Source organism: Anomalospiza imberbis, chromosome 19 (assembly GCF_031753505.1).
Source record: "Anomalospiza imberbis isolate Cuckoo-Finch-1a 21T00152 chromosome 19, ASM3175350v1, whole genome shotgun sequence".
Taxonomy (NCBI): Eukaryota; Metazoa; Chordata; class Aves; order Passeriformes; family Viduidae; genus Anomalospiza; species Anomalospiza imberbis.
Genome location: NC_089699.1, coordinates 3,763,382 through 3,783,447, shown reverse-complemented (window position 1 = coordinate 3,783,447; position 20,066 = coordinate 3,763,382). Strand labels below are relative to the sequence as shown.

Genomic DNA, 20,066 nt, shown 5'->3' with positions numbered 1-20,066 from the left:
GAACAGGCTGGATCTTCTGTCCAGAAACAGCAGCCGAGATCTCAGAGCCGCAAACCCAGGTCAGAGAACGGTCTCTGCCAGAGCCTGGATGGCAGCCCTGGGGACAAGACCTTTCCAAGACCTTTCTCGCTCAGCCCCGAGCGCTCCTTCAGGCACCCGGCCCAGAGGGCCAGGACAGCCCCCATCAGCCTCATTAGCCAGGAATGTTCTGATGGTGGCGCAGAAGTTCCAGCCCTCGGCATGGCACTGACAGGCGTCACAGGGTGTACAGGGACGGTAGCAGCAGAGGAATTGGCGGGATTTTTTGGAGGGGAAAGGAAATTGCATCCTTTGGAATCTTGTTTCAGCCGCTGCCTCTCTCCCCCGACCCGCCCGGGTGCTCGGAGCTCCACTCCCACTCGCTGGCTGATGCCTGTGCCGGGACCCCTTCCGTGAGTGTGAGGAGCCCGTGCTGCAGGAACACGCCTCTGCTTGCCAGGAGAGAGGAGCCAAGCACGCTTCCCTAGCTCCCTTCTCCCAAGATTTACAGTCCCGGTGGCTGGATGCCGAATCCCCTCCTTTGTGCAACAATGCGGGACGAGTCTGGAGCTGGTGGGGAGAGGGGAAGCGGTGGGGACTTGTGCTAATGCTCAGGAGAGTGCAGGTCTCCTGGTGGGATTATTTGGGAGCTGAGGGTGCACTCTGTGTGCGGGGAGGTTGTTTGAACAGATTGGCTGTGCTCGAGGAATGAACGTGGGCGGCAGCGCAGTCACCCCTTCCTTCCCGAGCACCTGAGTCACAGAATCCCAGAATGGGTTGGGTTAAATCCCACCCAGTGCCACCCCCTGCCAAGGGCAGGGACACCTCCCACTGTCCCAGGCTGCTCCCAGCCCCAGTGTCCAACCTGGCCTTGGGCACTGCCAGGGATCCAGGGGCAGCCGCAGCTGCTCTGGGCACCCTGTACCAGGGCCTGCCCACCCTCCCAGGGGACAATTTCTCCTCAGTATCCCACCTAACCCTGCCCTCTGGCAGTGGGAAGCCATTCCCTGTGTCCTGTCCCTCCAGTCCTTGTCCCCAGTCCCCCTCCAGCTCTCCTGGAGCCCCTTCAGGTACTGGAAGGGCTCTGAACTCTCCCCAGAGCCTTTTCCAGGCAGAACAGCCCTAACTCTGAGTGTCCTTCAGAGCTGTGGAAAATCGCACCCTCCGTTTAGTGAAAAGTTGCTCAGTTCTACCTAATTTGGCTCTCATGTGCTAAAAACGGTCGACTCCAAGTGCTGGACTCCCTTCAGCTCAGCCAGATGCTCATTCCCCAAATCCTGTGCCACGGATCCCGTCCGGGGCTGCACAAACCCCCCGGGCCGGGCCGAGGGGACCCCCGATGTGCAGAGCTCTGTCCTCCCCGGGCACGGGCCGGTCCTGCTCACACAGCCCGGGGCTGCCGCGCCCACGCTGCGGGACACCCCCACCCACGGGGGGCTGCTCGGAGAGCGGGGCGCGGCCACCTCTCCCCCGCCTTCCTCCGCGGCTGCCTGGGCAGCGGGGCTCAGGAGAACCAGCTGCTCGTCTTTATAGTCGCCCCTCAAATCTCCTCGCTGTCGGGCGGGAGTGGCTCGGGAGCCGTGTCCGGGGAATGCAACGGCTCCATGAGCGGGTCCCGCGGGGAGGCGGCGGGGCCGGGGATGGGCCGGGCGCTGCCCCGTTTATAGGAGGGCGGCGGGCGGCGGCTGAGCCCTCCCCGTGCCGCAGACGCAAACGGGGCGGTGGCCCCGGTTAAAGGGGAAACTTGACAGCGCCGCCGCCCGCTCCGCTCCGCTCCGCCGCCGCCAGCGCGCTCCGCTCCGCCGCGATGTGAGTACGGAGCGCTCGTCCCCGCCGGGGAGCGGCCGCACCGGGGGACACGGGCTGGAGAGACCCGCCGGGGGCCCGCAGCCGGGAGGGAGGGGAGCAGCACCCCCGCTCGGGGGGTTCTCCAAGGAGAGGGGTCAGGACAGCCCCCTCCCCTCTTCACCGAGGGGGAGATGGGCTGGGGACAGTCCCCCCCCGCTCGGGAGAGGGTCCAGGAGAGCCTCTGTCGGGGGAGCCGAGGGGAGATGGGCTGAGGGCACCCTCGGAGAAGAGGGGCCGAGGCAGCCCAGTGGGCTGGAAGGGGCAGGGGCTGACGCCCCCTGCTCCCCGCCCCCTGCCCTCGCCCCGGCGGTCGCCAGGGCAGATGAGCCCGGTAAAATTCCCCCTGGGGTGGGGACCGATAGAATCACCCACACTGCTCCCATGGGTGGGTGGGCAAGGCACCCCTGCCCCCCTTTCCCCGCGGAGTGGGACCGGAGCACCCCTCGGGTGCGATGCGCCGAGACCGAGCCCTCCGCCGGTCGGGGCGGGGAGCACATTCCCTTGGGAGAGGGGACCGGACCCCTCTAGGGAGAGGGCCTGGGGGAGCCCCTTGGGGACCGTCCCCCATTGAAGGTCCAGGGGAGGGGACTGGCATGAGCCCCCTCGGTGGGAGAGGGAGAGCAGGCTCAGGGGAAGGTCTCGGGGGACCCCCCGCGGATATCGGGGTGCGGGCAGGGGGCTCGGGCCCCTCTCCGTCGGCGGGGCCCGCGGAGAGAACCCGAGCGCCGGGCACTGCCCCAGCAGCATCCCCCGCGCCGGGCGGGGCAGAGCGGAGCGTTCCTGCAGACGCACGGACAGACAGACACACGCACTCAGCACCATCTCTGTCCCGCTGCAGCTCTGCCCTCCACCACCGCCAAGATGCTGCTCCTGCTGCTGGGGATCATCGTGCTCCACGTCACCGTGCTGGTGCTGCTCTTCGTCTCCACCATCGTTAGTGTGAGTACGGATTTTCCCTGCTCCGGGCTTCCACAGGGCGTGGACGTGGCGTGGCAAGAGCAGGAGGGGTTATTTTTGTTTCTGGCTGGCTTTACAGCCTGGCTGTTAGCAGGACGCCTTTATGGGCTGGTTGCTGGTCTCAGTAACGGTGGGATTTGGGAATCTGGGAGTTGGTGCTGCCAGGGGAAGCTGGTGGGATGCTTGGCTGTGTTTTGTGGGTGCTCAGGGCATCCACGTTGGTACAGAGACAGAAGGGCTGTTGGAAACCATCTCCTCATCCTCCCCAGGCTGGTTCACATCGAGGAGCAGCCTCGGAGCACCCAAAATCCCCTCCTTTGGGGTGATGCTGCTCTCCCCTTTCATAAGGGAGCTCCACCTGCTATTGAGGTTCAGGCACAGGACCAGAACAGCCAGGCCAAGCGGAGCCCCTGAACGGGGCTGGCTGGGCACTGACTCCTCAGCACAGCAGCTCTGCTCCCCAGCTCTCCTCCTTTGGGGCTGGCAAAAAGGCACAGCCTCTTTTTCCTAACCCAACTTCCAAGGCTGAATCTGCGTGAGCAGCGTCAGGACCGAGGGCTGGATGCAGCACAGAGGCTCCCCAGCACTGTCCCGGGGCTGCAGCCCAGTGAACACGTCAGCTGCTCGGGGAGAGGCTGGAGTTGGCTTTAAGGCAGCTGTTCTGTGGAGTTGATGACTTCCAAGCTTGCTTCACCAGGGGCTTCTTTCCCGTTTTTTTTTTTTTTTTTTTTTTTTTTTGGTGGTAACAGTCACGGAAAACGTTACAAAAATCTTCCGAGCCGTTAGGAATCACGTGGAGGCATTCAAATATCCCGGCCCGGCAGCGGGCGAGGCCGGCCCGGGGAGGGAAGCGCGGCCCCGCGGGACTCGCTCCGTGTTTAAAGAGCATAAAGAGCTTCTGTTCCTGCGCCGCCGGGGCCACAGCAGTTAAAAGCGAATTCCGGGACTGACTTTCCAAACCCCTCTGTACGGAAAAGCGCGTCCCGGGGAGCGCCTGGCCGCCAGGCACGTGCGGGGCTGCGGCTGCTCGGTGCCGAAGCCTGGGGGGGGGACGCGGTGGCGCTGGGGGTACACGGCCGGGGCTGGCTGCTCCTCCCCGGGCCCCGCTCACGGGCTGTGTCTGTCCCGCAGCAATGGCTGGTGAACGGCGAGCATGCGGCAGACCTGTGGCAGAACTGCACCAGTGGACCCGCCTTCCACTGCCTGGCATCCTCCTCCAACGGTGAGTGCCCCCGGGGCCGGGGCTGTGCCCGCATGGATCAGGGCTGTGCCCTGGGATCAGGGCTGTGCCCCCGGGACCGGGGCTGTGCCCCCATGGATCAGGGCTGTGCCCCCGGGATCAGGGCTGTGCCCCCGGGACCGGGGCTGTGCCCCCATGGATCAGGGCTGTGCCCTGGGATCAGGGCTGTGCCCCCGGGGCCGGGGCTGTGCCCCCATGGATCAGGGCTGTGCCCCCATGGATCAGGGCTGTGCCCCCGGGACCGGGGCTGTGCCCCCATGGATCAGGGCTGTGCCCCCATGGATCAGGGCTGTGCCCCCGGGATCAGGGCTGTGCCCCCGGGACCGGGGCTGTGCCCCCATGGATCATATCTGTGCCCCCGGGATCAGGGCTGTGCCCTGGGATCAGGGCTGCTCCCGCCTGCTGCTTTTGTTCTCCCCCCAGCACCTATGGATTCAAGAGGGGCTTAGGACGAGGACCCGCTGCCCACGGCTCTGCCCGGCTGCCCTCGGGCTGAGGGGCAGCTCCTGGCAGCACCAGGGCAGGGTGACAGGCTCAGCTGCACTGGCAGTGCAGCTAAGCACGGCTCGAGCCCTTTTGGGGGGTCTCCTGTTATTAACACATTTTTCTTCTTGAATGCACGCACACGAGCTGTTCCTTGGGGCGGGGCCGCTGGGCCCTGTCACCCTGCTGGAGGCTGTGGGGCTCTTTTTGGCACAGCTCCCTCTTGCTCTGCTTGTGAGGGGTTTGAAGATACACACGGGGCCCTGAGCACACCTGTCTCCAGAGGACACCTGTCCCCTACCTGCCAACCTGTCCTGGCTTTGTGGTGGCACAGGCTGAGGTTTGGGCACAGCCCTGGCCCTGGGGTTTGCTGTGGGGGCTGAGCTGAGTGCCCGGGCCCTTCAGCCCGTGCACCTGCACAGCCGGGCTGCACGGCCACCGCCGGACCCAGCTGGGTGAAGGCTGATGTCACACTGGGTGACATCACCCCTGAACTGTTTGCTGAGGTCAGCAGGGGAGGATAGTGTGCTGAGACACCGTGACACGCAGTTCCCAGGGTGACCAGTGGCACCAGGAACACAAAATCCGTGTCAGACAGTTGGACGAGCCCATGCCTCAGTTTCCCTGGAAGGTAGAGCTAATGCCAGTGGTGCTGGGGCCAGCATTTGTTTTGTTAGCCTGGTTTTTGCTTTCCTGGGAGAGCAGATTGTCCCAGTGCGAGCCCCAGTGGCAGCAGCCGTGAATCCCAGCGCCGTCACTGGGACCTGGGCGCACGGGAGCCTGGGCAGGAGCACACCGATGCCATGTGGCCCTGGTGAGGGGGCACAGTCACACGGGAAGCATTCAATACTTGCGGAGCTTCCCTCAGTGACGGGAGGCTGTGCGAGGGTTTTTGGAGACTCCCATCAGAACTCCCGATGGGGGGAAACACTCGCGTTCCCCCCGTGGGGAGGCGATGCCGCTGCTCTGTCCCTACGCTGTCGCCGCTGTCCCCGGGCTCCGCTTTCTCTGGCAGCGGCGCTCCCGGCCCAGCGCAGGTCTCTGCTGACGCCTGGCGGTGTCCGGGCCAGCCGGGAGCGGCTGGATCGCATCCCGGGCGCGGAGCCCTTGGAGCCGGGTCCCGCATCAGCAGCTGGCCGGGCTGGCTATTGCAGCGTCGGCAGCCCCGCTTCAGGGCCAGTCATGCGAGCTGCGAAACTGCTGAGCCCCTGCTTGTCATGAAAGGCAGCGCCTGCCCCCAGCAGTCCCAGAGCCCAGCGCTCTAAAGCCTCCCCAAATCTTCGGCTTTTCAAGCCTGCGCCGCTCTTTCTGGATGTTTACAGGATGCTCTGTCGGGGCTATCAGTGCTGAGAGGAGCTTGTCCAAACTGTGCTTGGGTGGTTTCCACACACCCCACAGTCCTGCTGCGGGCTGGGAGTGTCCCCTGCCCGCTCCCAGAGCCTCTGGAGCCTTTCCAGTGCTGATTTATCATCATTAAAGGATGATAGTCACGATGATCCTGTTGAAAATGCAGCTGAGCAGCTGAGTTGGGTTGACAGCCCTGATGCAGGGGAAGGTGCCCATGGCAGGTGGGGTGGAACGAAAGCATCTGTAACGTCCCTTCCAACCCAAACCATTCTGGGATTCCAGGATAAAGTTCCCCAGTGAGCTGCTCTGTGAGTAGAAGTCCACTGTGCTCAAGGCTCAAGCAGCTCTCTGACAGCTCTCACTTATCCAAGGGCTCTGCTCTGGCATCAGGACAAGGGAGTTTTGCTTGCATGAAATCCTGTGCCCCATTCACCCTGCGGCCAGAGGGTGGGGGCAGTGCTGCTGAGGACCTGCCTTCATCTTCTGGGACCCTGGATGCAGGGTCCAGAGCCCTCTGCTGCTGTAGGAACATAAAATCAAACTATATTTTCTGGGCTCGTGTCAGGCTTTTCAGGTCTGTTCGTAAAAACAACAAAAATGCCACTAGGTCTCCTTTCCAGGAGGTCTTCTCTCCCCTGTCACTGCCGCAGGGGCTGCTGTTGGCCACACTTTGGAGCAGCAGTGAGGTCACAGGGCAAGGACACTGTGGCAGAGCCACCTCCGAGGCTCACACTTCTCTCCTGCCTCATCCTCACCCCTGTCCTAGGAATATGCTTATTTTCAAAATTAGGAACGATCCCATACAAATGCCACAAACCGTCCTTGGTCACAGCTCTCAGAACAGAGGCTGTGAGCAGTGGGCTCCAGAGAGCCATAAAAATTCATTTCCCTGTGCCCAGGATGGTACTGAATGGTTAATCCTGGAGTGCCAAGGTGCTCTGGGGAAACAGCAAGGAATCCTCCTTGGAAATTCTGGCAGAACTTTCAGTCTTTACACGGGGGCAGTTTTTGCTCTGGCCATCTCGGTGGCCTCTGGGGTGTGGTTCTTCTTCTCTTTTCAGAAGACAGTGGGAGTCAGTGAGTGGAATTTGGGAATTAGATGGTGCTGGGTCACCTGTGCTCATCATAAATGGGGATTTTGGCAGGGGGGTGATGCTGTGGTGCCCCCTTGGTCTCAGCTGAGCCTCCCCTGTGCTGTCACACAGGGACCCATTCATCAGTGACCTTGGTGTGGATTCCCACCGAGAAGCAGAATTTTGAAATCCAGGTGCCAGCAGGATTTGCTTTGTTTCACCCTGGGGCAGGCTTGGGCTGTGCTGCTCACCCTGCAGACCATCCCGTGGGGATGTGGGGATGGAGCAGGCAGCGAGGCAGCGCCAGGGCTGGGCACAGCGCTGCATTCGGGACTTCAGCAGCCCCTGGGCACGGGCTGGGCTGGCCTCGGTGGGGGCTGAGCTCCCACCTCCCCAGCTCCCCTCAGCAGGCTCGGCCCTCCCCTTGCTGTGTGAGCCATCCCAGCAGGAGCCCCGCGCACATTCCCACTCCCTTTCCGTGTACGACCGCCTGCTCGTCGCTTTGATTTTTGCATTTGCTGTTAGATAATACTTTTTTTTCTTCAAGAGGCCGAGAACTATGGAAAAAATGTTGCAATCTTTGCTTCGCTTGCGCTGTCAGACATTCCTGGAAAAGACTTATCTGAGGAATTCAGCTCTGCTGCGGGCCTGTGGGTTGGCAGGGCCGCGTGCCAGCCGGGCTGAGCGGCCGCGGCCGGCTAGGGGCACGCGGCCGGGCCCAGCGATGCTCTCCAGGAGGTTCCAGCCCAGATCTCCAGACTGTGTTGCTTTTTGCCCCAAAAATGGCCTTTTCTTCCCTCAGCTGAATGTTTCATGCAGGAAAGAAGACTTCTTTTCTGCTGCGTTCTACTCCGGTTGTGGTGGGAGTGCTGGAAGTGGAGAGGCCACAGGGCTGTCCATGGGGATCCCCACATCCTTCTGCAGTGGCAGGAGACATTTCTCCTGTTGTCTCCTCACAGTTTCTCCCGTGGCGGGCTTGTCCACAGGCAGGCTGGTGGTTTGGGGCTGTGTTAAAGAGAAAAGGACCCCCTAAACCTTGGGAAGGGCCCATCACTGAGTGTTGGGGGCCCTGTGATGCCCGTGCTGCTTTGCTGATGTGGTGGCCACAAGCAAAGCCCAGGTGGTTGCCCATAGCAGATTTTATTAACGTTGTTAATAACAGGTGACACCGGCTTAACTCATGCAGGGCTGAACCCTCTCTGCCAGCCCTGTGGGACTGTAACTCGTCCCTTGGTGTTCTGAAATCACCTGATTCATAGGATCCCAGGTGGTTTAGGTTGGGAGGGACATTAAAGCCCGTCCAGTGCACCTCTGCCATGGCAGGGACACTTGCCACTGTCCCAGGCTGCTCCCAGCCCCAATGTCCAGCCTGGCCTTGGGCACTGCCACGGATCCAGGGGCAGCCACAGCTGCTCTGGGCACCCTGTGCCAGGGCCTCACCTCTCTCTGGGTAAAGAATTTACTCCTAAAATCTAAAAATCTCCTATTCCAAGAGAATATTTTATATTTCAGATCACTTTGTCCCATAACTTTCTTGCCTCCAATAGGAAAAATAGTTCCTCTGCTTAAAACCAATTTCTTATTGTTGCTTGTTCTTCTGACGAAGAGCATCTGATAAGGAGAGGTGGGGAGCTGGTGCTGGTTTTTTCTCAGCTGCTCCAGATGTCTTTGGCCCCCATTTTTTTCTGTGAGAGGAGGGGTCAGACAGCCTTCCCTGCCATATTCGTATTCTGGCCCACAGAGGAGTGGGAGGAAGAAGGCAACATGTGGGCAAAGGATGACTATCAAACCAGAAGAAAGGGCGGGGTGTCCCCTGCAGAGTGTGGTGCTGGAAAACCTTTCAACCTGCACTTTTTGGCCTTGATGAGCCCCTCAGATGTCGCTGTGGGCACAGGCTGAGTGACCCTTCCCCAGGCCTGTGGGCCAAGGCACCTCTGCTGCCCACTCCTGCTGCCTGGACTGGACATCCCTGGGAGTCCTTGGGAGGATCTGGGCATGGAACAATGCATCTGCCACCTCAGCACTGGCCAGCAGGAGGTCAGAGCCACCACGATGAGGGAAAGGAGCTGCCTTGGGCTTTGTGGAGCTGTTGGAAGGAGTTTCTCGTGGTGCCAGCAACTTTCTGCTGCTTCAGCTGCATCAGGAGTGCCTCTGCGGGATGTGAGCTCCCGTGGGATGTCAGAGCATGGCAGCTCTGGAGAGCTCTGCATGTCCTGGCCTCATGGACTTCTGGATGGAGCTTCAAGGAGAAGGAAAGGGAGGAGAGCCGAGAGGAAAAGAGGAGGAGAGGAGAAGATAGAGGTTTGAGGGGTTCATCTCCATCTGAAGGAGCTGCAGGAGAGGAGCAGGAGGCCTTGGACAGGACTCGGAGTGCTGTGTTCAGTCACTGCCTCCCTGCAGCCCCCGGCTTCCCTCCTGCTCATCCCCCACAAACACCTTGGGAGCTCTTTAGAATCCCCCTTGGCCAGGGGATTTCCAGGAACACCCTGATCCAGCACAGCGTGGTTCCCAGGGGATGGAGGTGGGAGGATTGCAGAGGGGCAGCTGGGAATGTCTGACTGTGCCAGAGGGGTGCTGGGCCACAGCAGGAGAAAGCTGCACGGGAGCTGGGCTGGCCCTGGATTTTCCCTGGGACAGAACAGTGGCTCAGCTGGACAGACCGGGAGGAGGTGTCCCCAGCAGGACAGGAGAGCTGTCCCTACAGGAGAGGAGAGCTGTCCCTACAGGAGAGGAGAGCTGTCCCTACAGGAGAGGAGCTGTTCCTGCAGGAGAGGTGTCCCCAGCAGGACAGGAGAGGTGTTCCTGCAGGACAGGAGCTGTCCCTGCAGGAGAGCTGTCCCCAGCAGGACAGGAGAGCTGTCCCCAGCAGGACAGGAGAGGTGTTCCTGCAGGACAGGAGCTGTCCCTGCAGGAGAGCTGTCCCCAGCAGGACAGGAGAGGTGTCCCTGCAGGACAGGAGAGGTGTTCCTGCAGGACAGGAGCTGTCCCTGCAGGAGAGCTGTCCCCAGCAGGACAGGAGAGGTGTCCCTGCAGGACAGGAGAGGTGTTCCTGCAGGACAGGAGCTGTCCCTGCAGCCCTGGGCTGCAGGGCAGGGCTGGGGCAGTGCAGAGCAGCACCACAGGCACCGGAGCTTTTTTGGCCCTGGGGGTTCTCAGGGGCTCTGTCTGAAGGGCAGCCCGGAGTGCTGCAGCTGAGGTGGTGTTTCTGCATCTCCAGTTCACCCTTTTCCAACCCTCTTGGGGGTGTTTTGAGTATCTAAAGCACTCCAAGTTCCAGCCTTTTGCTGCAACCTGGCCACTTCAGAGGGGAGGATGTGAGCTGGGCTCAGAATCTCGGTCAGGCCTAGACACCTGAGAGTGTGCTCCGGAAAAACTCTGCTCAGAAAACCTGGCTTTTGTGGGCTGGTGCCTTTGTACCCGTGCTGCTCCTGAGATTTAACTTGCAGCATAGAAGCAGCAGGTTTTGCAGCTGGGGGCATGAATTTCCCTCCCTCCAGCTTTGGCTGTGTTATGTGCTACAGTTGCTTCCCTAATGGATGTTTTCTTCCCCAGAAGTGGTTGCTTTTTGAATGTACAGAGCGTACACACTTGGCAAAGGGAAAGCTCCATCTGCAAAACGTTCCTATCAGCTGCAGACCCCAGCACGGAGGGGGTTTTAATGCACAGCACTCATTTAGGGAGTCCTTACAGCAGTGGATAAGCTGAGTGCTCAAATAAGTGTCTTCAGTGTGCACTTCGTTTTTCCTCCTTGTCCGGGGCCAAAGAGGGTGTGGGGGGTGTGAATTAAACCCTGGGGAGGCAATGCCTGTCCTTCAAGGCCTCTGCTCCTGGCCAAGGGCACATTTTCCCCTGCCCTGTCAGTGCTGTCAGGGCATAAAACCTCCCTGCAAGCAGGGCTGGGGCTCTGCTGCCAGGGGCTGAGTTGGCTACTGTCTCTTTGGGAGATTCAGCTGCAATTTCTTCTCTGGGTTTCTTTCTTTCGTGCTGGATTTTAGGGCAGTGAAACATGGTCTTTATCTTCCCAGGGCTGAAGTCTTCTCCCTGCTGTTTTAAGTAGTGCTGTGGGCACATCAGGGCCTGCAGAACTTAAAGGAAAATTCAAATTTGTTTTGTACGAACTTCTTGCTTTGGCTGCCTGACAGGGCTGTAAACCCACTCCGGCCGGGTCTCCTCCGGAAGCGGCGTGCAGGGTGTTATCTGTCCTTTCCACGCTGCTTCCTCTTCTCCTTCCTCCTGAAGAACAAAGATATAAACACAGAGCTGAAGAGATGCAGGGGGAAAAATGGGATAACCAGCTCGCTGCCCAGGGGAAACCACAAATAACAGCCTGGCAGTAAACAGTGCTGACAGCCCAGCTGCAGCTCTGGGAAACTTGCTGTGTTTGAGATCCCGAGGGCTGGACACGGCACCAACAGCAAAGGGATTAAAGGCACGTGGGGCTGAGCAGGTAGAAACCCTACCTGCAGTTGTAGGGGTGATTTAAAATGTATTAAAGGCAATTAGCTGTCCCAATCCAGCTGGAGTCTGTGGGCAGCTGGCATGGAGTTAATGGAGCTCTGGAACTCGCTCGTGGGTCTCAGGCCTGGGCTGGGATCCTGCCCTTTTGTTTTCACAGAAGCCAGCAAAAGTCAGCAAAGGGCTGGATATGAGCTCAGAGCTCTGGTCTGTGGGATCATCTCCTGATTTCCCTGCTCCCAGGCTGGCTGCCCAAACCCTCCGGCCACGGTGGGCTCCCCCCTCAGCGCTGCCTTTCTCTGCCTCTGACATGGCTCTTTATCACAATGGGATTTTGCAAAGCCCCTGTAAATCATTTGCATTCAGAACCAAAAACCAGGCAGGGGAGGCGGATGCAATTAAAGGGCAGCTCAGCTCAGCTCAGCTTTCCGTCTAGACAGCTCTCCTAAAATAACCAGCAGTGGGAGCATCCACCTCCCAGCAGAAAGGCTCCTCTCGGGCCGGATCCCGTGGCCTTTGCCATCACAAAGACTTGGCTTTCTGGTCCTGGATGGAGCTGCAGGGCTTGGCTTTGGCTCAGCCGGTGCCCGGAGCTGGGAAGGGCTGAGAAGAGAGCTCAGCTTCCCTGAGCTGGGATGGGAGCCCTGTCTGTGCTCAGGAATGGAGGGAGGTGTAGTTCAGCAGCTGCACATCCTCCAACCACTTCTCTGGTCTGATCTGAGCAAGGATTTAGGATGATTTTGATGGTGCTGGAGCTGCCTCATCCTGTTCCCACTGGTGGAGGACAGCCAGAGCTGAAGGGGCAGGTGGGGCTGAGGCAGGGGGGGTTCCCTGCCCGGCTACCTGAGATAGGGGAAATCCATTGGACATTTTGTGTGCACGTTGCAGTGAAATCCACCCTGGGATTTCCTGGAAGCAGTAGTAGCTGCTCCTTCCTAAGGAATGGCAGCTGCTGGTGCACTGGCGTGAGGGAAGGGCAGCAGCTGGAGATGGGAAGTGTGACAGGGAGGGGAAGGACCAGGCTGGCTGTGAGGAGCAGGGGCTGCTCCGGGTGATTCCAGAGCTTTGGGAGCGGGGGCTGCGTTTGCTCCATTGCCTGAGCACCCAGAGACAAGAGGCAGAGACCAGGGGTAGAAATCCTGGTCCAAAGTCAGACCCAGAGACGTGACTGAGTGGCACGGGATGCTCCTGCAGCCGTGGGTTTGCTGGCAGTGCCAAGGGTCACCACTGCCACCCCAGCTGAAGGCTGTGCCTCACCCTCCGCTCCAAACCCCACTCTGCCCTCCCTAAGCGTGGCTCACAGAGATTTGGGGGGGACGTGTGGTCACTTCTGTGGGGCAGACGCTGCCCTGGACAGTCCTGGTGGCCCTGTTTGCTGCTCCTAAGCGTGGCTCACAGAGATTTGGGGGGGACGTGTGGTCACTTCTGTGGGGCAGACGCTGCCCTGGACAGTCCTGGTGGCCCTGTTTGCTGCTCCGAGGTCAGACGTGGCTGAGCTGAAGGGCTGAGCTTTGTTTGGAGGTTTTGCTCCACTTCAGCCATTTGCTGCAGGGAGTCGATTCTGCAGGCAGGGGACTGAAACTGGTGGGAGTAAAAGTGTGGCAGGAACATGGGACTGAGTCTGAGGCTTCAGTGCTGCCTAATCCCATCTGAGGATCCAGCCCCAAGCAGGAGTTTTCTGCCTTTCACTGGGTGGTTTGTGCCTCAGTTTACCTGTACTGAGTCCTGCATTTTGATTTCAAACTTTAGAAGGAAAGGGGAAGGCAGAGGTATCTGTGAGCACTGCCTCTTTCTGTCAAGCTGCAGCAGCTCACGGCACGGAGCTGCATTTTGCTTGTTTATTTATATTTTTACGTGAGGAGTTACACACCCACTAAGCCTGGAAATAGCTGAGCAGTGACTCACACGGGCTGGTTTAACTGGTCTGCTCTGGGACACAGCTGCGTTTGGCAGCTGGGGAGGGCTTCCAAAAGGTTCAGCTCCACAGGGGCAGAGGGTGTTTTCGTTCCCGTGTGTTTATTTGCCCTCGGAGCTCGGCCAGCGCGGTGCCCCAGAGCTTGTTGCACATGGCTTTGGTGTTTGCAGGACAGCTGAGCAGCCAGGGCCTGCCTGGCACGGAGCTGGGGGAGAGGCTCTGTCTGCTTTCTGCCGGTCAGGGATTTTGTCTCTGCTCTGTTTTGTGGCAAACACTCCCGAGGCAATGCCCAGGCCTGTGATCCGTTGTATTCCATCAGCTGATCCTGGCATCCACGTGGCACCCATAATCGCGGAGCAGCGTGCCCTGCTGGGGTCTCAGCAGCTGGGGCAGCGCTGGGCAGGGCGCCCGGCTGCTCCCAAACCCTGCAGGAGCCCGGGTGGGCTGGTGGCAAGGCTGTGCGCACAGCAGGGGCTCCCTGGTGCCCACGCTGAGGTGTCTGTGTGTCTGTCTGTCCCCAGAATGGCTGCAGTCTGTCCAAGCCATGATGATCCTCTCCGTCATCTTCAGCGTGCTGTCGCTGTTCCTGTTCTTCTGCCAGCTCTTCACGCTCACCAAGGGTGGCCGCTTCTACATCACCGGAGTCTTCCAGATCCTGGCGGGTGAGCAGGGACTGCGGGTGGCACTGCCACCTGTGGGCAGGGAGAGCGCCTGGAGGGAGGAACAGCTCCTGGGGCACATCGGGGAGGGAAGGGAAGGGAAGGGAAGGGAAGGGAAGGGAAGGGAAGGGAAGGGAAGGGAAGGGAAGGGAAGGGAAGGGAAGGGAAGGGAAGGGAAGGGAAGGGAAGGGAAGGGAAGGGAAGGGAAGGGAAGGGAAGGGAAGGGAAGGGAAGGGAAGGGAAGGGAAGGGAAGGGGATGAATAATTTGGGGGTGTTGAGGATGGGATCCAGCTCTTGGGCCGTTGTGCATCCAGGCTCTTCTGCCCTTGCACAGGGAAGGGGCAAGAGGGTTTCTGCCCCAGCCAGGGAGGCTCTGGAAGGACAAGGGTGCCAGAGCACCGGGGCAGAGCTGGGGCAGTAGATCACAGGGATGCTGGAAGGAGAGCTCTGCCTGTTCCCCAGGACTCGAGTGGGATGTTGGGTGTCCAGGGTGGCTGTGCTGGCTCTGGGACCTTTCACCACACTTGGTGAGGCTTCCACAGCTGCTGGCAGGGTGGAGAAAGTCCTGACAATCCTGTTTTGGCAAAAGAGGGCTCAGTGATTATTTATAAAGTTGCCATGAGGGGGCCTGGTGCTTTCCCCAGGAGCACAGAGCCCTGGAGCTGCAGGGTGAGCTGACTTGGACTGTCAGCTGCTATTTTTAACTCTTTGAGAACTCAGTGCTGGAAAGGAGCCACAGCTCACGTCCTACGCTGCAGCTCCCCAAGCACTGATGCTCTAAAGCCACTGGCTCTGTTTATGTTTCCACGTATGAAACCAGTGGAGAAGATTTTCAAGAGTTCAGGGTAAAAAATGTAACGGTGCTTCGAGGTCCTGGCTGCATTAGGACAGAGTGTCTGCAAAGGAGACTGGTTCTTTCCTAGAGCTTTAGATGTTACACTAGAAGCCACCCGAGGTCCTGCTGTTTTATCAGTGCAAAAACTCATTCACTGAGTTTAGACTTTAAACTTTCTGGGCATCCTCTAAGCAACTGGCTTTCCCAAACCCTGTCAGAATCCAGAGCTAAGCTTTATTGGCATGAATTCCATGATGAGTGGATCTGCTTGGCCACAGTGCGGTGGAGTTCAGATCAGTTCACCATCTCTGGAAACAGAGATGTGTGGGAACTCCTTAGAGCCACGGAGCCAAGGAGGGGAAATGGGCATTAATAATGCAATTACCTGCCTGAGAGCTTCTCTAATAGACCTGAGAGCAGAAGGCTTCTCTCTCCTGAGTGATTGCTGGTGAGTCCTCATTGTCAGAGGAGGAGAACACGGGATTGCAGCCCTCCTGTCTGTGCCATGCTGGGTATCCCAGGGGATGCAGGGTCACACCTGCAGTCTCTTTGGGCTGTGGGTTGACGCCATGCCCAGCCAGTGTGAAGGACAGAAAACGTGTGTCCTCATCTCACCTAGATTCCCTGTGGCCAGGGGGAGCTGTAGGAAGAGCTCTGGATGCAGGTGCACCATGCAGAGGTGGGCACTGGTGCCCATCCCTGCTGTGCTCCCTGGCCAGGGCTGGAGGAGGACGCTCAGGTCAGTTTTGATCTTTGTGACCCCCCAGTGTCAGGGTTGTTGGTAGGAAACAGGAGATGGCTGTGCCAGCACTGCCGGGAGATCCCACCTGGAGGTGGGGACAGCTTTGGTCACAGGAGCTGAGCCTGTTCTGGCCTCCTTGCTGCTGTGGGAGCCAGGGCAGGAGCACTGGGCTCTGCTGGGTGGCAGAGCTGGGCAGTGCTGCCCTGAGAGCCAGGGAGGAGGGCAGGGGCTGGTACCCACTGCAGGGACACCAGCGAGGGGAGGGGAGGGGAGGGCAGGAAGAGAAGTGTGAGGCCACTTTGGTCTGTGGTGCAGCAGCCAGGCAGGATCATCCCCAGCACCTCCACACAGCTTGGAATCACCCCCAAAGCCTGGCTGGATTTGTCCTGACGGATTCAAGGGCATCACAAGGCCCTCAAAGGCTCCCCTGCATCCTTGGTGGGTCCAGCATATCCATGGGTCACTCCTTGTAGCTCAGCATGGCAGAGATGTGGGTTTGGGCCTCTCAGGGTCTGACCCAACTCCTGCACCCTTCTCATCATCACTTTATCTCTTCCCTCCCACCCCTCTCACCCCAGAGCTGCTGCCCTGTGGGCTGCAGAGGGTGAGCTCAGCCTCCAGGGCTATGCCTGCCCTCGTCCCACAGCTGTTTGTAAACACTTGGCCTGGAGAGCTGCCCCAGAGCTCGCCCAGCCTCAGCCTGGTTCCTCTGCAGGGCTGGGGCTGCTCCAGCACGAACAAACCCTGGGAACAAACGTCGGGAAGCGTTTGCCCTCCGGACCTGCTAGAGCAAGGCTGGAGCGTGCTCCCAAAGCCAGGCTCTGCAGGGATGGTGGATGCATTATTGCTTGCAGCTGGCTGCAGCTGGGCCTGCCTGCCCAGCGTGTTCTCAGCCCAGAGCAGGGCAGGTGCCCCACAAGTGCAGTCGCAGCCGTCGCCTCCGGCCGGCCAAACAATCGCTGCTGTATCTGGTGGCTGTCTGGAGGTGACTGGGTGGCCACACGCCTGTCCCTGTCCCCAGACAATGGCCGTGCTCTCTGTGCATGGGCCGGGCAGTGGGAGTTGGCTCCCGTGCTTGGAGAATGGAAACTGCTCCAGCGGCGCCTTAATGAAGTGAATTCCCACTTGTGCACTTTCCCTGAACAAAAGGAGCAGTGTCAAGTGGAATTACAGCTCAAATATCACCGTGCTGAAATGTAGGTGGTCCTGAGCTCCGGGCAGGGGATTTGGAACTCGGCTCCAACAACAGCCCCGCGACTGGATAATAGAACTACTGGGATTGACTCAAAGAGCTTGTTTGGGGCAAGAATAGAGGTGGCTTTGTGCGAGCTCTGGGCAGTGCCCACCCCTGATGGCAGGGTTTGCAACAACACTTAAATGCTGCCCACCAGGGCTGGACACCCCTGGGACCCCCACGGGCCCTGGCTGGGCAGGGGTGCCATGACGGGTGAGCCACGGGCACAGAAGGGCTTGCAGGGAACAGGGTTTTCAAGGAACAGGGTTTTCAAGGAACAGGGTTTTCAGGGAACAGGGTTTGCCGGGAATGGTGTTTGCAGTTAAGCTTCTGGTGCAGCTGTGAAGGATGGGGGATCACAGCCAGAGCATCCTGAGGCCCAGTTGGGTTTGTGGTTTTTATCATCTAGAGAGGTGATAGAGAAGCATTGCTTTGGAAGCCCAGCTCTGTGTCTGCCCTCTTGCAGCACTGCAAGGGAGGTGGATCAGGCCAGGGTTTTACACAGGGCACCAGGGGAGTGGGGTTGGTGTGGAACAGCATCCCTGCTCTACCTGAGGGATGGGTTAGCCCAGGTGATGCTCCAGCTTTGTCTGCTCCAGAGCCTCTGGCTTTGCTTGCTGAGTGTGGCAGAGACATCCCTGCTCAGCTTCAGGCAGGCCAGAGCCCACAGCATCCCCTGCCCAAACCCCCAGGGGACAGGATCCTAGGGGGCAGGACAAAGCCAGCTCCCTGCTGGTGCTGGCTGCTGTGCTGGGTGACTCCGGGGTCCCAGCAGGGACTGGCCCGTGCCACCACTGACGTCCCCCGTGTTACCCTGCAGGGCTGTGTGTGATGAGTGGCGCTGCCATCTTCACAGTGAGGCACACGGACTGGCACCAAGCCTCGGAAAACACCTCCTACGGCTTCGCCTACATCCTGGCGTGGCTGGCCTTCCCCCTGGCCCTGGCCAGCGGCATCATCTACGTTATCCTGCGGAAGCGCGAGTGACGCCGCGGGATGCGGCCGCGTGACGGGGGCAGCCGCGATGTCCTCACAGCAGACGGAGGCGGGGGAGAATAGACGAGAAAACGGAAAAGAAAATTAACCAAAAAACCAAAAAAAAAGAGGAAAAAACCCTCCCACCCAAGCCAAACCCAACCGACCCCCAGAGGAAACACTCAAAGGGTTCCTTGTTAATTGAAGATGTATATAGTATCTATGGTTTAAAAAACCTATTTATAACACTTTTTACATATATGTACATAGTCTTGTTTGCTTCTGTTGACCATGTGCTGTTTTAAAGCCTAAAGCAAGTGCCTAAGGAACTCTCACTCCTAACAGTGTAACAAGAGCGTGGTGATTTTTCTCTCATGCAAAATCCTCCTTGAGCTGAACTCTCCTGCCCTGTCCCAGCCCGTCAGAACCCCCAGCTCTGGTTTTAGGCTGGCTTGGATCAGTCACACCTGGTTCTGCAGCCGGAGGGCCAGGCCCTGCTCCTGCCACACGCTGTGATCCAAAGGGCACATCCAGATCTGACGGGAGACGCTTCCAAAAGGTTTGAAGGATTTCGGAGCAAAGGCTTTGATTGCCCTGAGTGCCTAAATGACTTATGTGCCTAAGTCCTACTGCCTTGCTGCCACACCCGCTGGGAATTTGGGCTTTTAAATCACTTAGGCCGAGCTGCAATCCAGCCCGGGCCGTCCTCCCTCGCTCGGCTGCCGGGGCTGGGCTGTGCCGAGCACTGGGAACTGCTGCTCCCAGCCTGGAACGTGCTCTGCCCTTGCCGTGGAGCTAAAGTGCCCTGAGAAAGCAGCCAGCCCAGGCTGTCCCTGAAATCCAATACCAGATGTATGAAATGGTGCTATCTATTTACCATTCCTTACCCTGCTACGCCACTTAACCTTAGTCACTGGAAATTCAGTTAACAACCTTGAGGTAAACTACCAAGCTAAGAAATGAGAAATAATTCTGTGTAATATAAATGAGCTATAACTGCTTTTGTACTTAGATTTGCTCTTACTATTATTTTTAATAAAGCATTTGTAACCAAGATTCCTTTTTCCCCTCTGTGGTGCAGAGGAACAGAAGCAGCTCTGGCTGGAGCCCATGGGGCTCTGGCACTGGAGCAAGATGTGAGTCCTCTGTCTGTCAGCAACGAGTCTGGCCATGAATGGAACAGGCACCAGCACAGACCCTGGGCTGCCCCTGAGGACTCCAGACACTCTTGCTTTTTTTGGTTAAACTTGGGGTTTTTTGGGGTTCTACTTTTTTTTTCTTTTTTTTTTTTTTTTTTTTTGTGCTTTGCTTTTCTGATTTTATACCGACTGTGTGGACTAAGAAGCAGTGAAATAAAAGTCAGAATAACTCAGGTGCTTCTGCTTTTTGGGGTTTTGGGGGCTTAGAGGTGGACTCTGCTCCACCAGCCTGCTTGCACAGCCATCCCGTGGAATCATGGACTCACAGAGTGATTTGTGTTGGAAAGGACCTCAAAGCCCATCCTGTTTCCCTGGCTCTCCACCGGGGCCACAAACACACAGCACAGCTCGGTGGGGATGGGAGCTGCTGGGTGACCCCTGCACCAGGGTGCTTCAGCACCTCCTTTGCCCATTTCCCCCGTTATCCCCCCGTTATCCCTTCGTAATAACCCCATTATCCCCCCGTTATTCCCCCGCTATTCCCCCGTTATTTCCCCGTTATCCCCCCGTTATTCCCCCGTTATTCCCCCGTTATTTCCCCATTATCCCCCCGTTATTCCCCCGTTATTTCCCCATTATCCCCCCGTTATTTCCCCGTTATTCCCCCGTTATTTCCCAGCCCGATCCCGTCGGTCCCGGCCGAGCGCGGAATGCGAGCGCCCTCCGGTGGCTGCGGGCGGAGCGGCGGCTTCGGGATCCCCCGAGCCCCGCCGGGCCTGGGGACAAACTGAGCCGGGCTTAGGGACAAACTGAGCCGGGCCTGGGGACAAACTCAGCTGGGCTTAGGGACAAACTGAGCCCGGCTTAGAGACAAACTGAGCCGGGCCTAGGGACAAACTCAGCCGGGCTTAGGGACAAACTGAGCCGGGCCTGGGGACAAACTCAGCCGGGCTTAGGGACAAACTCAGCCGGGCTTAGGGACAAACTGAGCAGGGCCTGGGGACAAACTGAGCCGGGCCTGGGGACAAACTGAGCCAGGCTTAGGGACAAAGCTGGGCCTGGGGACACAGCCGGGATCCAGGGGCAGCCACAGCTGCTCTGGGCACCCTGTGCCTGCCCACCCTCCCAAGGAACAATTCCTAATT

General features: G+C 58.9%; 1 protein-coding gene across 1 annotated transcript; it reads left to right on the top strand.

Moving 5' to 3' along the window:
* Positions 1 to 1,705: 1,705 nt before the first annotated feature.
* Positions 1,706 to 18,838, top strand: PMP22 (peripheral myelin protein 22). Its single transcript, XM_068209262.1, has 5 exons — positions 1,706 to 1,827; positions 2,705 to 2,805; positions 3,955 to 4,045; positions 13,858 to 13,998; positions 17,628 to 18,838. Exons 2-5 carry the CDS (start codon positions 2,728 to 2,730, stop codon positions 17,792 to 17,794), a joined length of 477 nt encoding a protein of 158 aa, XP_068065363.1. The 5' UTR covers positions 1,706 to 1,827; positions 2,705 to 2,727; the 3' UTR covers positions 17,795 to 18,838.
* Positions 18,839 to 20,066: the final 1,228 nt, after the last annotated feature.

Excerpts from the sequence above, each read along its gene's own strand:
- PMP22 (XM_068209262.1), top strand. The coding sequence starts at position 2,728 with ATGCTGCTCCTGCTGCTGGGGATCATCGTGCTCCACGTCACCGTGCTG. Across the intron at positions 2,806-3,954 it reads TCGTCTCCACCATCGTTAGT|CAATGGCTGGTGAACGGCGA; the intron begins GTGAGTACGGAT and ends TCTGTCCCGCAG. Across the intron at positions 4,046-13,857 it reads CCTGGCATCCTCCTCCAACG|AATGGCTGCAGTCTGTCCAA; the intron begins GTGAGTGCCCCC and ends GTCTGTCCCCAG.